Source organism: Typopeltis vanoorti, chromosome 15, assembly GCF_054136105.1.
Source record: "Typopeltis vanoorti isolate ZY-2024b chromosome 15, IOZ_Tvanoo_1.0, whole genome shotgun sequence".
NCBI lineage: Eukaryota > Metazoa > Arthropoda > Arachnida > Uropygi > Thelyphonidae > Typopeltis > Typopeltis vanoorti.
Genome location: NC_143563.1, coordinates 69,237,697 through 69,255,255, shown reverse-complemented (window position 1 = coordinate 69,255,255; position 17,559 = coordinate 69,237,697). Strand labels below are relative to the sequence as shown.

The window sequence follows — 17,559 nt, the reverse complement described above, 5'->3', positions numbered from 1 at the left end:
TAAATGTATCATCATCATGTACTTAGGTGTAATTAGATATCCAATGTCGTATTATAATACTATGATTAGTAGAAAGGAAATTGAAGTTGTATTTACAGTTTTTGCTATATGAATAGCAAAAACTGTAAATACAACTCAGAGAAGTAAGGCTTTGATAAGACCTCACTTGGACTATTGCATGCAGGTCTGATTTCGATGGTGATTCTGATACAGTGGAGAGAGTGCAAAGTAGTGTCAAAAATAATATCAGGATTGTGGAATGTTGATTATGAAGACAGATTGAGAATTTGTAGGCTGCATACACTAGCAAACAGGAAAAAGAGGGATGATATGATTGAGACTTAGTTTTATCCAAAGAATCCCATATTTAGTCAAGATGACGTTCTGCTAGGATAGACTGCTCAGGTTCATGATAGTGGATATATGATTCATGCTCATCATGACACAAGGCTGCAGATCTGCTTGGCTGCTCAAACTAAGACAAACTACAGGAGCAAGGGATCTAGTAGATACCTAGAAAGCTGAGTGGAGAAAGGTTATCTTTAGGTGAGAAAAGGAAGGTAAAAATCTTCATAAGATGAAATGGCACTGCAAATATCTTCAGATATAGAGACTAGCTGCCTAAAGCTGAAGCTTGATAATGAAGAACAATAATTGTAAAAGGGCTTCGCAACTTTCTTTGAAATGGCGTTCATATTTTAAACAGCTTCTATGGAGAAGATGAGCTTCATCCCGCCTTCATTACCCATGCTGACAAGGGTAAGGAGTAGGTCACACAAGATAGGAAAGAATATTTTAGGATGATTTCCTTAATGCTATGTGATTTCTCTACTTATCATGCTCTCTCATTTGATCCAACTTCCAGCCAAATTAATAAAGTCAAACTGGGTTGTTATTTCCAGTTAGGATAAATAAAGAAAAAAAAAATTAAAATCTTTTATGCTCATCCACCCAGATTTTATATATATATTATAAAAAAGCTTTAATGACTGTTACCGGGGTCTTTGGATTCTTTGGATAAAAACTAAACTCTTACATAAAAGTTGATTCCTTGTAGAGCAATTATACAAAGAGAGATATGATGAGGCCTTTCTATACAGACTGAACTTAGATCTGATGACTTTCAGTTATCCCCTTTATGGATAATATTATTGTATCAATCATCTAAATCTGATTATCTTATTTATTTTTTACTTTTTTTAGTTTTATTTATTTTTTTAATTAGGAAATTAATTTCATAATTAATCACAAAATAAAGTGCTTTACTGCACTTTATTTTGTGACCCGTTGTTAACATACTGAAGACTGTTACTTGACTAGAACCGAGATTTAATTAAAAAGGTTTTATATTAAAGGGATATATATATATATATATATATATCCCTCCTTGCAAAGATCCACATTGGGTCTTCCTAAGATCCATAAGCCAAATAGTAGATTGCATCAGCCACCTTACATATAACGTTTCTAAATACTTGTGTGTTATTATCTTCCTTTAGTGGAAAATCTGCTTCTCATATCATAAACTCCATATTTTAAAACAAATTTGTAATCTTCATTTAGAATCTTCAGATATTATGATTATTCTTGATATGGTATCTCTTTCACGAACATTCCTTTGGCATACACTAATTATTCAAGCAATATTTTCCTGTGGACATTAGACTTTTTGACTCTGTAATATGCTATGGTTACTTCAGTGTGCAATAGATTAAAAAGGTACAGATATGAGTAGCTCCTTCTCTCAACTACTTATGCTAATTAGTATATGGAGTGTTTCAAAGATCATCATCAGATGTCATCACCTTAAAAGATATTCTTCTTAACCTGCAGTACAGTACAGGTATGTAGATATTTTTGCAATATGGAATGGCTTGATTTTAAACCATTTGTCTCAAAAATAAATATGCTTATTTTTCAATTTGATTTAATAATCAAACAATTTTCAGTATTCTTTTTTTGAAAAGAAATGCATACTGATCATTATATCCATGCTATTTATCATTCCCAGTCAAAAAGTTAGAACTAGTAAGACCTTATTACATTGAACTCATATGTTCCAGCAAAGACCTAGAGCAAAAATTTAATTATATGAAATCTGCCTCTCCTCTGTGAAAAATGGTTTTTAATGACTCCTTAATTAAGAAAGCTTTTAACAGGTTTAGGCTACCAGTTGCTAGATGCTCTGAAGATATCCCTAAGAGGATCAATCAAATTCCATTTCCATATATTAAGGAAATTTCTGAACATACTGCTCAAATTCTAAGACCTCTTAATAATAATGTCCTTTCATAGTGTCAGGAAGATTTCTACCTCACTTTCCTCACCCGAAGATAAGCTTCCTCCACTCAGCTTTCCACGTGTCTACTAGGCCCTTTGCAACTGTGATTTGTGTTACTTTGGGCAGTCTGGCAGATTTGCAGCCATGTGTCATAAGGAGCATAAATCGTATATCCAGCATCATGAAACCAAACAGTCTGGCCTAGTAGAACATGCTTTCTCAACTAAACATAGGGCTCTTTAGGAAAAAAAAACTAACCAGCTACATAAACGTAGATTAAAAAGAAGCAAATCAAAGTACTTTATTAAGTTCTTATCGTGGAAATCAAATTTCTATCTTCTAACAATTCTAGGATATCTGATTAATTTAAAATAATCAAGCCATTTTAAAATATATATAGTAGTAATTATTAAACACTGTTGTGAAATTATAACAGTACGGCATTACTGAGTGCAACATGCTTGATCAAGAGGTAATATTAGAGTAGATAGTCTGGGATCTTGGTACATATTTTTAGCAGTCCTAATTGTTTCCAAATGAAACAAAATTAAGACAGGACATGCCCGATGCCTTCCATTAAAAAGAGATATTAAGTTCCCCGTTTATAATATTTAGATTATATTTCACTTCAGGCAATGACAACTGCATCTAATAAATTCAATATTAATACAAACCATGAAGTTATGACTCATTGTGAGACGTCTGCCTGAAATACATGAAGTTATCAAACTACTATGTAAATTCATTTACTATTTGCACTCTAACCACTCTCTCTCAGGCAATGCATTTTATGTTCCATGAAAAAAAACTTTCTTATATGGAGCAATGAAATTTATCTCCCAGCTGAGACAACTATCTTGCTTATTAAAGGCCTAAGTGGCTTGAAAAAAAAGTTCAATGTTTGGTTTGTAGAGGAGGGCTTCCAGATTGTGTAACAAAATGCAAATAAAAAATCCTAAGCCCATCCATGGTATTATAGATTGTTAATCTTTAATGCGTGAGAGTCTCATAAACATTTCCTTAAACCTCATTGAATCCCACTGCTGCTTACATTTAGTGTACTCAGTATCTGAACCAAATCTTCACATGTTTGTAATCCTTGAAACTTTCTTATTCCTCCAAGAATAAACTCTGCTTTACAAGAACGAAACAATCAAAGTATTTTTAAATGGCTATACTACATCATCTGCATTGATCACCTCATTAGCATCTCCATCCAAACAAGTCATTCATTCACAATAATAATTAATGATAAAGAGGCACTTGACATTCTTCTTTTGTACAGTACTGGTTTCGTCTATATTTTTCTCTCTTACTACCTCAGTCACCTTCCTAAATTGAACTTTACATTTCCCATGTAACTGTTCTCAACCCCTCCCTCTCTACTTTTTTCCCCATAACCTCTTTTTTTTCCCATTCACAATTCCTGTTTTTTTTCTCTAATCTAGTATTTTACTTCAAATCACTATCTTTTTCACTTAGGTGTATGCAATTTGCTAATGATGCTAATTATTTCTTAATTAGTTCAAATTCTTCCACCCATTATACCGTCCCAAGCTGGTTTCTAGCATTATTATAACCACCTGTCTTATCCTTGCATATAAATTCCTTCCTCATTGATATCAACTAACATTAGGCACAATTCTGTTATTTAGTTAAGGGGGAAAAAAAATTAAAAATAAATAAATAATTCCTTTTCCTTCAGGGTAGAAAAATTTATTTCTTCATCTTACTCAGATGCATTTTCCTATTTGTGACTAAACCACACCCACTGCAATGTATTCTTCCAGTATTTGTGCACATGGGCCAGTGGGCCAGTAGTTAGTTACACAAACAAATCAAAATTCTATATAAAATAACCATATCATTTAAGTAGCAAGATGAAGTGAAATATCGATAGTACAACTGTAATATTAAAGTACACAAATATACAAAAAAAAAAAAAAATAATAATAATAATAAATATAAAAATAAATAAAAATAACATTAATCACTGAATATTTATTATTAAACTCCTGATCACCAAATATTAAATGAATTTAGGTAAGAAACAATATAAAAATGAGACATGACAAGCTGTCAAATAAACAGGAAATAAAAGGCATACGACAAACGCATTTCATCTGAAAAGTAAAACAAGTATGCAGATTACCAAATGTGGTTAAATGAAACATACATTAGACCGCATAGGAATTACGTTTAATTTACTAATTAAAACATAAAATTAACCTTATTCAATTAAAATACAAAACATAAATAATACCATTCTTATGACATAAGAAACAACCGCACCCAGCAGTTTCAAACCGTTCCCACACAAATCGTGAAAATCGCCACCTATTCACGCTTAAGCAATAAACTGTGATCACGTGAAGCTAACTTCTTTCATGATATACAAGATTTCTTGTTAACTTCGAAAACAAGCGTCAAGTTGTTCTTTGAAACCACTGCTACATACCACTCGAAGGCAATTGAGAGTACTGCACCACATTCAATAATCTTATTATTTCAATAGAAATATTCGGGTTTTTGTGACCACATGTTTATTAGAGAACTCTTTTTAAAAACGAAACAAGTACTAAAAATAACCCGATAAGTTTCTTAGTCGTAAGACTAACATCTTCAGGAGTAAAGAGAATTAACAGTTTAAAGCACAAACTATAAGAAATTACGAAAAACAAGTTCATTTGTTGGTATTATAGACATCAAAAAAAAAAAGTTCGTTAAAAATTCGAATAACAGATTTATACAACCGTTATATAACTTACATCCAAACATAAAATTCACTATGGAACTAGAAGAAAATAAAAAAAACTGCCTTTCCTAGACATCCCTATAGAAATAAATGAAAGAAAAAACAGGTTATCATTCTCCATCTATAGAAAACCAACAAATGCAGAAAGATTTCTTCATGCTACCTCACATTACCACTCAAAGCAAAAAATGGGCCTAATAAAAACCTTAAGGGATAAAGCATACAACATCCCCAGTACAGAAGAAAAGCGGAAAGAAGAAATACAATATTTAACACAGATCCTACAACTGAATGGTTACACAACTAAGATAACTAAGAAAATTATCAATACAGCACCTACAAAAAACTTAAATAAACAAGACTTCAAGAATGCAGTCACCCTTCCTTATATCAAGAATGTAACAGATAAATTAGCCAAATTACTCTAGAAGTACAACATAAAAGTGACTTTCCTGCCACTTGAAAAAAATATCAAGATCTCTTCATCCTCCGAAACCCCCACATCACCCAATGAAAAAACCAGGGGTTTATAATATTCATGGTTCCTGTGGCATCTGCTATGTAAACCAGACAGAGAGATCACTGGAAATCAGCATGAGCGAATATCAAAAGGATGTACCAAAGAAGAGAGAACATAAATCTGGCTTAGCATATCATACAGTTTCTACCTGTCATGATGTATTCTGGGATAGAACAAACATGTCCTATATCGATAAAAATTGTTTCACAAGAAAATTCAAAGAGGCAGCAAATATGATTAAAATTCCTACGCAATGCAACAAAAACCAAGGTTTGATTTTAAATCAAGTTTGGTCATCGTTTATCAAAATTTTACCCACTTCAGTCCTCCGACAGAGTGAGCGTGAACCACAGAATGCAACAACAAATAACATTGTCTTCAACTAACACGCATTAACGATTGTATAGATTTGTTATTGGGTTTTTTAACGAACTGTTTTGATGTTCATACTACCAACAAATGAACTTGTTTTTCGCAATTTCTTATAGTTTGTGCTTTAAACTGTTAGTTCTCTGTACCCGTGAAGATGTTAGTCTTACGACTAACGAAACTTTTCGGGTTATTTTTAGTTAGGCTGACCATATTTCCTTAAGACAAAAACGGGACGTGGCGATGGCAAAAACGGTGGTTATGCAATATTCTGTATTAATGATAACGTAAAACGATAAAAAAAAAAATTTACTTTGCCCAATATGTATGGCGATAAAACGCTGGTAATTGCTGCTTCTGATTTGGTACGCGCTGAAGGAAATTTTTCGTTCATCAATTTTATTGATCAATGTCGATAAGCAGTCATTTGCGCGAAAAGTTTGGCCGCGACCCACAGTATGATAAGCAACAAGAGCTTCACTTGCTTCAATTTTATCACTTTCGCTATCACCATCACGTCTCACCATAAACGAGCTGATGTTTTTAACTGAAGCCAGATACTTTTCTGCATCCTTATGCTTCTGGCTACGTAGATGTTGGTTGATGTCGCTTCTGCCTCCATGATCAGTGGAAAAATGGATATTACAATTTTGGCATACCATTTTTGTCCCATCACTACACAGCTTGTCCAGTTTAATAAATTTGAATTTTTTCTGGAGATCGTCATTAAAACTGCAGTTTCGCCTCTTAGACATTGCAAGGATAGACTTAAAGCTTTTAAAAAAAAACACTTAAAAGTTTAAAAAAATAAGAAATTTAAACCATCGACATTGAATAACGAAGCCACCGGTTGACATACAAGCAAAACAAAAACTAATGCTACAGCAGAACAAACGCCGCATCTGAGACGCGCATGAAAATTTGAAAATTTTCATGAAAATTTTTAAAATGAAAATTTCTAACATGAAATTTTTTATTTTCTCTGAATAAATCACTGCAGATATCGATATTTAGTATCGAACAATGCGACTCCATGGTCATACAAATTACTGGTATCCATGATATTGATATACGATTATAAGTTTTGAATAATAATTTATGATTGACCAATATTTATAGTTTTTATTAAAACGGGACAAAATTGACATTTTCATTAAAACGACGGGACGGCCGGAAAATAGAAAAAAAGCGGTACGTGTGGTCAGCCTATTTTGAGTACTTGTTTAGTTTTAAAAACAGTTCTCTAATAAACATGTGGTCATAAAATCGAAATATTTCTATTGAACTTCTTACCCACAGAAACCTATGCATGAATCTTATTATTTATTCAGTGCTTTATTTATTGGAAAAACTGTACAACATGGCAACACTGTATTAAGAAGACTGAATGGGGAAAAGAGTAGGTTTTGGTGTTTTAAAGGGTTGTTATGTTAAATGTATTTCTGTATGTATTATTTTTGGTCAATGTTAGAAAAAGCACTATATTTGAAAACCTAATCATAATAATTTATTAAATGAGCATAAATTACTTCTCATGTTTTCGTAACTAATAATAAATCCAGCGCCTGAACTGAAGTGACATTCAGGGCCGTTGTAGCCCCATTAACACAAATTTTGCGGACAATAATAAAAACCGGAAAATTGCATCGCAAGCATGAAAGCATCCTTTTTTTTAGTATTTTCTTGAATGTAGGGTGGGAAAATAGTGCTTGCCTAGGGGTATCATGTGCCTTAACAACGATCCTGGCAATTTCTAAGATGCTAAGAGAAGAAGGATAATTAGGAATGTGGCTCACATGAGGCACTTGCAGAATGATTTGTAAAATAATATTTAATAAATCAATAATTCGTACACTAGTTTTACTCAAAGAGGCATTTTAATTCAAAATATGAGCAAAATCGACCATAGACTCCACACTATTTCAGACAACATTTCCTGTAACGGTATGGTACCAAGAGATGGCAGCATTTGTTTGTCAGTCTCTTCATCAGAACTACAGTACATTTTTCTATGATTCCGTTTTTGACTATTCATTTTTATAATAAAATTATAATAATATAATTTATTAAATTATTAAAGTTTAAATAAAACGTTCAACGAAAAGGAAAAAAATTCACAAAATTATCATCGTTTTACCGTAACAAGTGTTAATATATTACTACATGACTGAGTAGTGTTGTGCATATCAGTATAGCCATGTGCGTGCACGAATCATGCTGGCCATTCATATGATGTCTGAGTGAGTGAGCTCAAAAGCAGGACATTTTGGTGTCCCACCAACTTTCTGAGAAAAGTTAGACATAGAGCTAAATATCGAGATTATCCAGCCAAACTCGAGGCGAATGTTCACCTCAGTTATACTAATTTTACGTCACATTATTTGTTGTTATTGTTATGTTTTTTGCTTATTTCTTAAGCGCAAGCAAGACTAATCTTGCATTCCCATGTATTGTTGCAATAGACTATCATCACGCGGAGATACCACATCATGATGATATCACTGTTTCATTCTTTTAGTTTTATCCTCTTAGTCCACGCGAAGATACCATATTATGATGATATTACTGTTTCATCCTCTTAGTTTGCTGAAATCTATAGATTGCATGTGTTCCCCAACCCACTTAGCTAAATTTTCTCTAAGAGAAATATCAGAATACCGCGAAGAAAAACCGTGCTTTCGTTATGATACAGGCTACTCGCCTTCTTTTGACAAGCCCCTTGTAAAGAATCCTCATGCTCGACAACTGAAAGTATATACAAGTCTTTCCATTGTATGCCGTTTTCTCCGTAGAAACGCTCATCAAGTTGCATAATATTAATATGTTGAGTTTTACATGGAATCCTTAAAACAATTATTTATATTGTTGTAAGTAGAACTTAATATTGAATGTTTGTATGGCCTTTTGGTTTTTAAAACGTGATTGTAACAAACTAACTCCCCATTCCTATCTAATTTTTGAAAGGGCTTTCTTTATACCGTTTCTCCAAGCACCGTGATCTGCAGCTTGACAAGAAATACATCCACAATGTTGTTTCTTTCTTTCTCTTTGCTCATCCATAGAAAGAAATATATTATCAGTATTGGACTCACTTGTGTTTTTTTGTGGATCTGTATATCAGTAATTATATGCTAATAAAAATTTTAGCAATTTAAGTAGCATTCTTTAAAAAATATTTATATAAGTCTCAAATGGAATTTTTGTATATAACAGTCTTTAACTTACTATTTCCAAAATATTTTGGTCAGCACGCACAGATCAGTTTTAGTAGGACAGGAAAACATCTTACAATAGAATATCTGAAAGTCATATATTATGCCATTCATCCTTGACTTGGGAGGAAACAAATATTTGCTCTAAAACATTACAGTATTGCGTAAAAATGACAGAATTCATTACATAAAAATCATTAAGCAATAAAGAAAACTAAAACACTAAACCACAAATGCGGTTTTATATTCACGGCGAAACCGTGAGTATAAAACCGCATTTCCACTATCTGTCTTTACAAAAGCCAAATGTTATTATATGAAACGCGTAGACTAAACCATTTCGTTCGTATGAATTGGAATCGAAAGGCAACACCGTTGGAGAATATTTGTTCAATTATGAATATCTGTTCTCACATATGGCTGTGGGGCACGAACAAACCTCTCTAAAAATAATACTGTCAAGAAGAACGTGATTTGGGTAATTGGTGGTCTATTACAAGCAACTCAAACAGTAACTATTTCATAGACGTATTCTACTTTGTTCCTCTTCTACGGGTATTTTCATGTGCGGTGTTCTTCAGCTGAATTGGTTGCACTGTTCATATATATGTATATATATATAAAAAAAAAATCAGCTAACGCCTTTTTATTCCCGTATACGGGAGTAGGCGAGGCCATTTAGCCCTATCTAACTTTTGGAGACTGAGTGGGCAGTTCAATCTCCACTGATACCAATCAGAGATAGATGGCCCAAGGCTATCACTAATTAAGCAGTACACAGTGAAGAGAGACGGCTCAAACGTGCCGCCATCTCGTGGTCCCTAACACAATATATTTTTAATGTCTGAAATAATATGGGTTCTACGGTCAATTTTCTTGAGTTTACGGGACGAAAAACCAGAGTTTGCGGGAGGAAAAACCTGCCTTGCCCGTGCCAGAGATCGACTAACTCGGGAACCCTTCGAAAAAAGGCTTAGAAAAATTTCCTGTGGTCGCCGACTAGACTCGAAACCAAGTCTTCCTTCGTGCGGCCAAGCGCCGTGGTTGGCAAATGGCACATCCACTGAGCTACACAAATTAATTCTGAAAAAAAAAAATAATATATATATATATATATATATATATATTTTTTTTTTTTTTTTTTTTTTTTTCGGAATTAATTTGTAAGGGTTGAAATATTATTCAAAAAAATTTTAATGACTGTTATTAAAGATAATAGTCATCATCGCCGACTTCCGATAGAAGATGGCACTCAAAGAAGAAGAAGATCAAGAGATAAAAAGATGACATGGTATATTTACAAAGATACTACTAGTTAACAAGTTTCGTTGAATAGATCAACATCTTCAGGTATCACAATCAAATAGATATATAAAGAATTACAGAGACTTAAAATTGTAATTACAGAACAAGTACAAAAAAGACAGTAGCGTGTTTGAAAACAAAAAGCGAGCTTGAGTTCCAAACAAACGTATACTACGCGCTGTCGCGAGTGCGCCAATACTCAACAGAGGCAAGGTGTGCGTCAGAGAGATTGAAACTTAGGCTATTGTTGATATATATGAGAAGAATTTTTGAGAAATTTCTCTAGATTCGACAATCTTTCTTCCGAGCTCATCGTAGCACACATGGTTGTTAGAAGTTTGAGTCCAGTTCACAATGTGTTGGCGGCCTTCGTCTGAGTTATCTGAAAAGAGAACGTGGCTAGAGATTGCGCTGGCTCTAGTCCTGTTATAGGAGATATCTCTACGGTGTTCTTCCAAACGTAGAAGGATGGATTTAGCAGTCTGGCCATAGTATGGCTTTCCACAATCATATAAAATCTTATACACTCCAGGAAACTGAGGTGGAAGATGTTTCTTTTTAGGTTTATTAAGTACTGAACGAAGTTTTGGGAGCGTAGTGAGGCAAGTTCTGAAGTTAAACTTCTTGAGAATTTTTGCTAGTTTTGGTGAAAGAGAGCTGATGGAAGGCAAAGAGATAAAGGCTCTGGGGGAAGAGGGATCTTCAGAAGTAGTTGAGTGACTCGGAGAAAGAAATTTGTGAATTTTCTTAGGAGAGATACTATTATTAATAAAAGTTTTTTTAAGAAAAAGGAGTTCATTTTCAATTTCTGTTTCTTCTGTAAGTAAAGATTTGGCTCGGTGACCTAAGGTGGAAATAATACCAAATTTTTGTGGGGATAGTGATGGAATGAAGCAAGAAGGTATCTATCAGTATGAGTAGGCTTTCTAAAAATTGAGATTTTAATATTCTCAGCACATCCGGTAAGTTTCAGGTCGATTGATGATATTTTCCTCATCTGGGAAGTTGGTGTCAACAACCTCAAAAAAATCTTAACTCAAAAAGACTTAATTTTAACTCAGAAAAATCGACCGTAGAACCCACATTATTTCAGACATTAAATACGAGTGTTAGGGTTAGGGACCAAGAGATGGCGGCACTTGTTGAGCTGTCTATCTTCACTGCAAGCTGCTTAATTAGTGATAGCCTTGGGCCAGCTATCTCTGATGGGGTTCCAGTGGAGATTGAATTGTCCACTCAGTCTCCAAAAGTTAGATAGGGCTAAAAACGGCCTTGTCTACTCCCTATATATGGGAATAAAAAGGGTCTAGCTGATTTTTTTTAATATTAATTTTTTCTATAAATGTTTTTACATGAAAATTATTATTATTATTATTATTATTATTATTATTATTATTATTATTATTATGGGCAGAGCCTGTGTAGCTCAGTGGATGTGGCGTTTGCAAACCACGGCGCTTGACTGCATGAAGAAAGACTTTTTGGTTTGGAATCTAGCCAGAGACTACAGGAAATTTTTCTGCCTTTTTTCGACCGGTACCCAAGTTAGTCGATCTTTGGCATGGGCAAGCAGGTTTTTTTCCCGGAAACTTCGACCGGTCCCCATAAAATGAAGAAAATCGACCGTAGAACCCACACCATTTCAGACATAAATATATTGTGTTAGGGTTAGGGACCACAAGATGGCGGCACTTGTTGAACCGTCTCTCTTCTTTGCATGCTGCTTAATTAGTGATAGCCTTTGGCCAGCTATCTCTTATTGGGTACCAGTGGAGATTGAACTGCCCACTCAGTCTCCAAAAGTTAGATAGGACTAAAACAGCCTCGCCTACTCCCTATACCGGAATTAAAGGCATAAGGTGATTTTTTATTTTATTTTTTATTAGAAGGGCTGATGTAGCTCAGTAGAAGTGGCGTTTGCACTCTATAGCGCTTGACTGCACGAAGAAAGACTTCTAAGTTCGTCGAATTCACACTATTTTCAGACATTAAAAATACAGTAAACCCTCGATTTAATAGGGGCTAATAGGTGGTGTCCGTTAAATCGAAAGTCCGTGAAATCGCGAATTTTTTAAAATAAAAACATCTGTAACATTATACTACAATTTTATCAATATTAGCACTGTAATAACAAAAAAAAAATGTTTTACACACACTTTTATATAAGTTAATGTGAAGTTAATGTTGGATGTTGAGCATCTGGTTTAGGTAGTCCTGCTTTGAAAAACTATGAAGTTTTTTTGAACTTTTGAATTCTGCTGTTTTTTTCGTAATTAACTTCCTAAAATTACGAAAATATGTGTAATAAAACTGCCGCAGAATGTCACGCAACGCGGCAAAAGAACCAATTGCAGTGCGATTGGTGTGATCACATCCTAATCATCCGCTGAACATATTTTATGAGCGGTGACTCATTTATGTCGGCTAAATTACTACAATGTTTTTCCAACATATGATGGCCCATTCGCAAAATTTGTTAAAAAGTAACAGGAAATTAATAACAGAAAATAACCTGTTAATTTAATTATAAGAAAATCTTGGTTAAAAGCATTTTAAAAGTAATAGGATGTTAATTTTCACATGTGACATACAGACCCGAAAATTTGTCTGTTAATTCGAGGGTTTACTGTATTGTGTTAGGGTTAGGGACCACGAGATGGCGGTACTTGCTAGCCGCCATCCCGTGGTTCCACTGCGTACGGATTAATTAGTGATATCCTTGGGCCAGCTATAGCTGATTGGCTACCAGTGGATAGGAAAGTTAGATAGGGCTAAAACGACCTCGCCTACTCCTTATACTGGAACAAAAATGGCGTTAGCCGATTTATAATAATAATAATAATAATAATAATAATAATAATGGTTTCTTGCCTCTGCACCAAGCATAGCATTTAAACTATAATTACCTCAACCCATCATCATATTTCACTGAGATCTATAGACTGCCAACTGTACATACTTTTGCCACTTATGGATAGGTAGAGTACGTAGATTCTTTTAATTAAATGTTGATCCTTCCCAGCTTTTGTGAAGTAACTTCTTACCATATTCATAAGGAGTATAGAGAACACAGAAAGCATTTTTATTACAAAAGGATATTTCCCAAGTTGGAGAATGCCAACCAGATAAATCGAATGGTAGATCACTACATCACTGGCAAAACAGCAACAGCCTCATTTTGATTATTAGAGTCTTTAACTGTCAGCAAGCATGTCTCGCTGTGGACAGCAGGAGTATTGTTTTAATCCAATCATATTCTCTTCTAATATGTATTATGAATGAAAACTCGTCATAGGTATGATTATCACTTCGTGGAGCATCGGAACTCCACTAGAGGATACTGTAGTAACACTAGCAACCGGTTACTAAACAGTACATGGGACTGATGGTGATACAGTAGATAGATGCCAGATTAACAAGTGAATAATTCTACATATCCTGACTACCAGAATATGTCTGTAGAGAGACTGTGTAGTGTGTTTGTGGGGTTGAATCCAAATTGATAAGAAAATAAGTGCCCTCTATATATGAAACGTGTAAGAGTATATTGTCTTTTTTCGATGCCTATACTCGTTAAATAATTTGTTTCTAACATCAGCTATGAAAATTATAGATTTATTGAAGTTATTAACAACTTCCTTCAAAAAGCATAAAAAAATGTAAAGCAAATCAACCAAAATCGGCTTTCGCTTCAACATAGGTGTCTAATAGCAAATACGATAATGTATTCTGCCACTTACAGACATTCATACCCAGCTTAGTATTTTAAATAAAATAAATCTTCAGTGTTTTTAATTCACACAGAGAGCAGGTGGAACTTTTAGCTCTAACTTTCAGAAAATGATAAAAAAAAAAAAAGTTAAATCACTGGTTATGTGGCCTAACTTTTCAAAAAACATTGATAAACATTCCAAACTTTTTCCAAAATGTTAGTTTACCTTATCATTACTGGAAGGTCAGTGCCATGCCCACCAGAAAGTTAGCGTAGTCAGAACAAACAAAAGTGAGATGATGACAGGCAGAAAACTTACTCCATTTCATGTTCCAATCCTAGCTATCTTTTGAGTTTTGCATAATATTTTCACTGTTGATACGCTACGCTAATAAAGTGGTTAGCGTATCCGCTCTTCAGCCAAAGGGATGCGGGTTCGAATCCCGCCGCGGGCATGGATGTTGTGATTGTCTGTGAAATTACTAGTGGTGGTGGGGAGCAGTAGATAGTGTTGGTGCAGATGAAGGAAGTTGCGGTTCGTTGTAGTTGGTGGATTGAATGGTGGAGGCGGAGAGTTGTGGAGTAGGTGGCCTCCTTCAGTGAGTCTTTAGACTGCCTGGAGGTGTCACGCAATAATAATAATAATAATAATAATAATAATAATAATAATAATAATAATAATAATAATAATAATAATAATAATAATAATAATAACTAGACTTACGACATACGAAACTGTATTTAATTGAGCCAATGTTCGATTAACTGAAGACCTGGTTAAAAAAAAAAGCGTAGAACCAGTTCTTCTATTAGAATCGAAGCTATAACGTTCTTTCAAACGCGTTCGTCGCGAGTCTACTTAGGTACAACAAAAACAACAACACAAATTTATCTTCAATAGTGTTCTATTGATAAAGTATACAGCTGAGTTGCACAGGACCTGCAATTCAGCATTACTCATAATATGTCATTTTGACCAACAACATTATTTTTGACCTTCAACCATGCATTGCATTGGCTATTCATGTTGTTTTGATTTCGTTTCAACATACTTGAACTATGCTTGTTTACATACTGCAACATACTATGCTTGTTTTCAAGCATTCTTGAAGCTCGTGTCAAGTTTAACTAAGAAAGTTGATACCGGTGAATTAATATATTTTGTTCAGTGTTAAGTTTTATTCTGTATCAAATTTCGAAAGACAGCAAGACGAGATGTCCTTCAGTTGTAGAAGTGAGGTGGAATCCCTTCATGATTCAAGCAACTGGTATAAGGTTTTATGTACTGATGATCAGTTAAGAGTTCTTGTATGAAAGTAGCAGGATTTCACTTCCGGAAGCTTCGAGCAAAACTGACAGACACTACTAGGAGAATACACGAATCTAATAGTCATAATATACTGTCCCTACGGTGCTACTTTGTCTCTTCCATAATTCCAACGAGTCCAAACCACAGTACCTAAGATCCATTGTGAGTGTATTTAACTACGCATCTGTGTATAGGTTAGCATGCAGGATACATGCATGTTTGCATAATTCAAAAGAATTATAAATGTTTCAATATTTGCATGATCAGATACTTAGGCGTTTCGTGATCTTCAGGATTGCAACTTTAAATAAAGTGCGATAGCTGCCCACATTAGACATTAATGTGCAATAGCTTGGAATACTTATCAATGTGCTGGACTGTTAAACACACACACACACACACACACACACACACACACACACACACACACACACACACACACACACACACACACACACACACACACACACACACACACACACACACACACACACACACACACACACACACACACACACACACACACACACACACACACACACACACACACACACAATGGTATATCCTCGAAAATAAAGCAATAGTAGAACCGTATCAGAATTTTCATGGAAGAGTAACAGTTAATGGAGATATGACTGAAATCTTCCTATTTCCACTAGAGTTATTCAAGGAGACTCTTTGGAGCCATATCTTTTTGTTATTACCCTTGATTATATATTCAGACTTACAGAAAATGGGTATAAAATAACTCTCGAAGATTCGATAGGACAAATCCACATAAGTTGTTTCTGTGTTTCAGATGATCTTATACTGATTGACTCTAACATTCAGACTGCCCAAAACTACTTTATGTGAAAATGCAGCACTAATTGGATTGGCAGTCAATAGTAGTAAAACTAAAGTGATAAAGAACAGAATAAAAAGAAATATTAGGCTAAATAACTACATTCTTGAAGAAGTAAATAATTTTCAGTATCTTGGTTCGTATATTGATACTCTAACAGACTTAGTGAAAAGAAAGCACGAAGCTCTTCAGTTCCATAAAAGTGTAAGTAATATCTAGAAATCTAATCTCCTCACCACAAATATCAAAATTCGTCTGTACCAAAACACCAGTCAAGCCTTATTTACATATGGTTTCAAGACATGGAACATCACTACTCAACGAGCAGATAATATCATCAATAGCTTTGGGACAATATGCCTTCGAACAATACTAGGATACACATGGCAAGACCACATTCCCAATACTGTCATTCTTGAAGAAAGTTAGCAAAGATTCCTAAAAAAAAAACAATTCAAAAAAGTCAACATTGATGGTTGTGGCACTAACTTAAACATCCACCTTCACCTAAGTTCAGTCAACTCATGAACACAGAGGAAGACCAAGAAAACTGAATTGGCAATATGCAAGCCAACTCCTTTTTGAAGATGAGTCTAATGAATCACCTGCATCCAACAGAGAAACTTCGCTCACTTTCATTCAATAGACTTTATCTCCATGAAAACTTTTTATGTGAATATTTCTGTATACATATTTACCTATTCATACACGAATAATTACATGAGAATAATTTGGGAGAAGACCGAACTAAATGTTTTTCGCAATGTTATGATATTCAAGTCCTGTTGGAATAGTTGTTGTTGTTGTGTGGGGTTCCTCCCAATTTTTCCTCATTCGTTTCTTAAGATCGGTTGATGTCGTGCCTTCGAATGATGGGCTTCTGGGTTTGTATTTTTGACTGTAGATCATGTGTGTTCACAGGCCAGTTTGCCTGTTCTGAGGGACGAAAAACACTATACCTCCGAATGAGACCAGCTAACTCACCTTTAGTCGTCAGATAAAGATTCCTGACGTCACGGGAATCGAGCCGAGGTCTTTCCGACCAAAGGGCTTCGTCTAACCGATTGAGCTACGTAGGCTCTGTTGGAGCAACTGGAGTATGTAATAGATTTTAATAAATTAAATAAAGGAATGAAATAGGATTTTCTTGCCATAAAACTCTTTATAAAATAATGAGTTATTTAATGCAGAAAGTAAGCACAGCCAAATTTATTAAATGACTAAAAAATGTAAAATGAAATCCAAATTTCAA

General features: G+C 34.4%; 1 protein-coding gene across 1 annotated transcript in view; it reads right to left on the bottom strand.

Moving 5' to 3' along the window:
* The window catches only part of LOC150098856 (myosin-2 essential light chain-like), a 101,156-nt gene extending 96,488 nt beyond the window's left edge, over nucleotides 1-4,668 (bottom strand). Inside the window, exon 1 of the mRNA XM_090405084.1 lies at nucleotides 4,545-4,668. Within this exon, the coding sequence (XP_090261210.1) occupies nucleotides 4,545-4,547 (3 nt within the window). The 5' untranslated portion in view covers nucleotides 4,548-4,668. The remainder of the gene's footprint in view (nucleotides 1-4,544) is intronic.
* Between the last annotated feature and the right edge of the window lie 12,891 nt (nucleotides 4,669-17,559).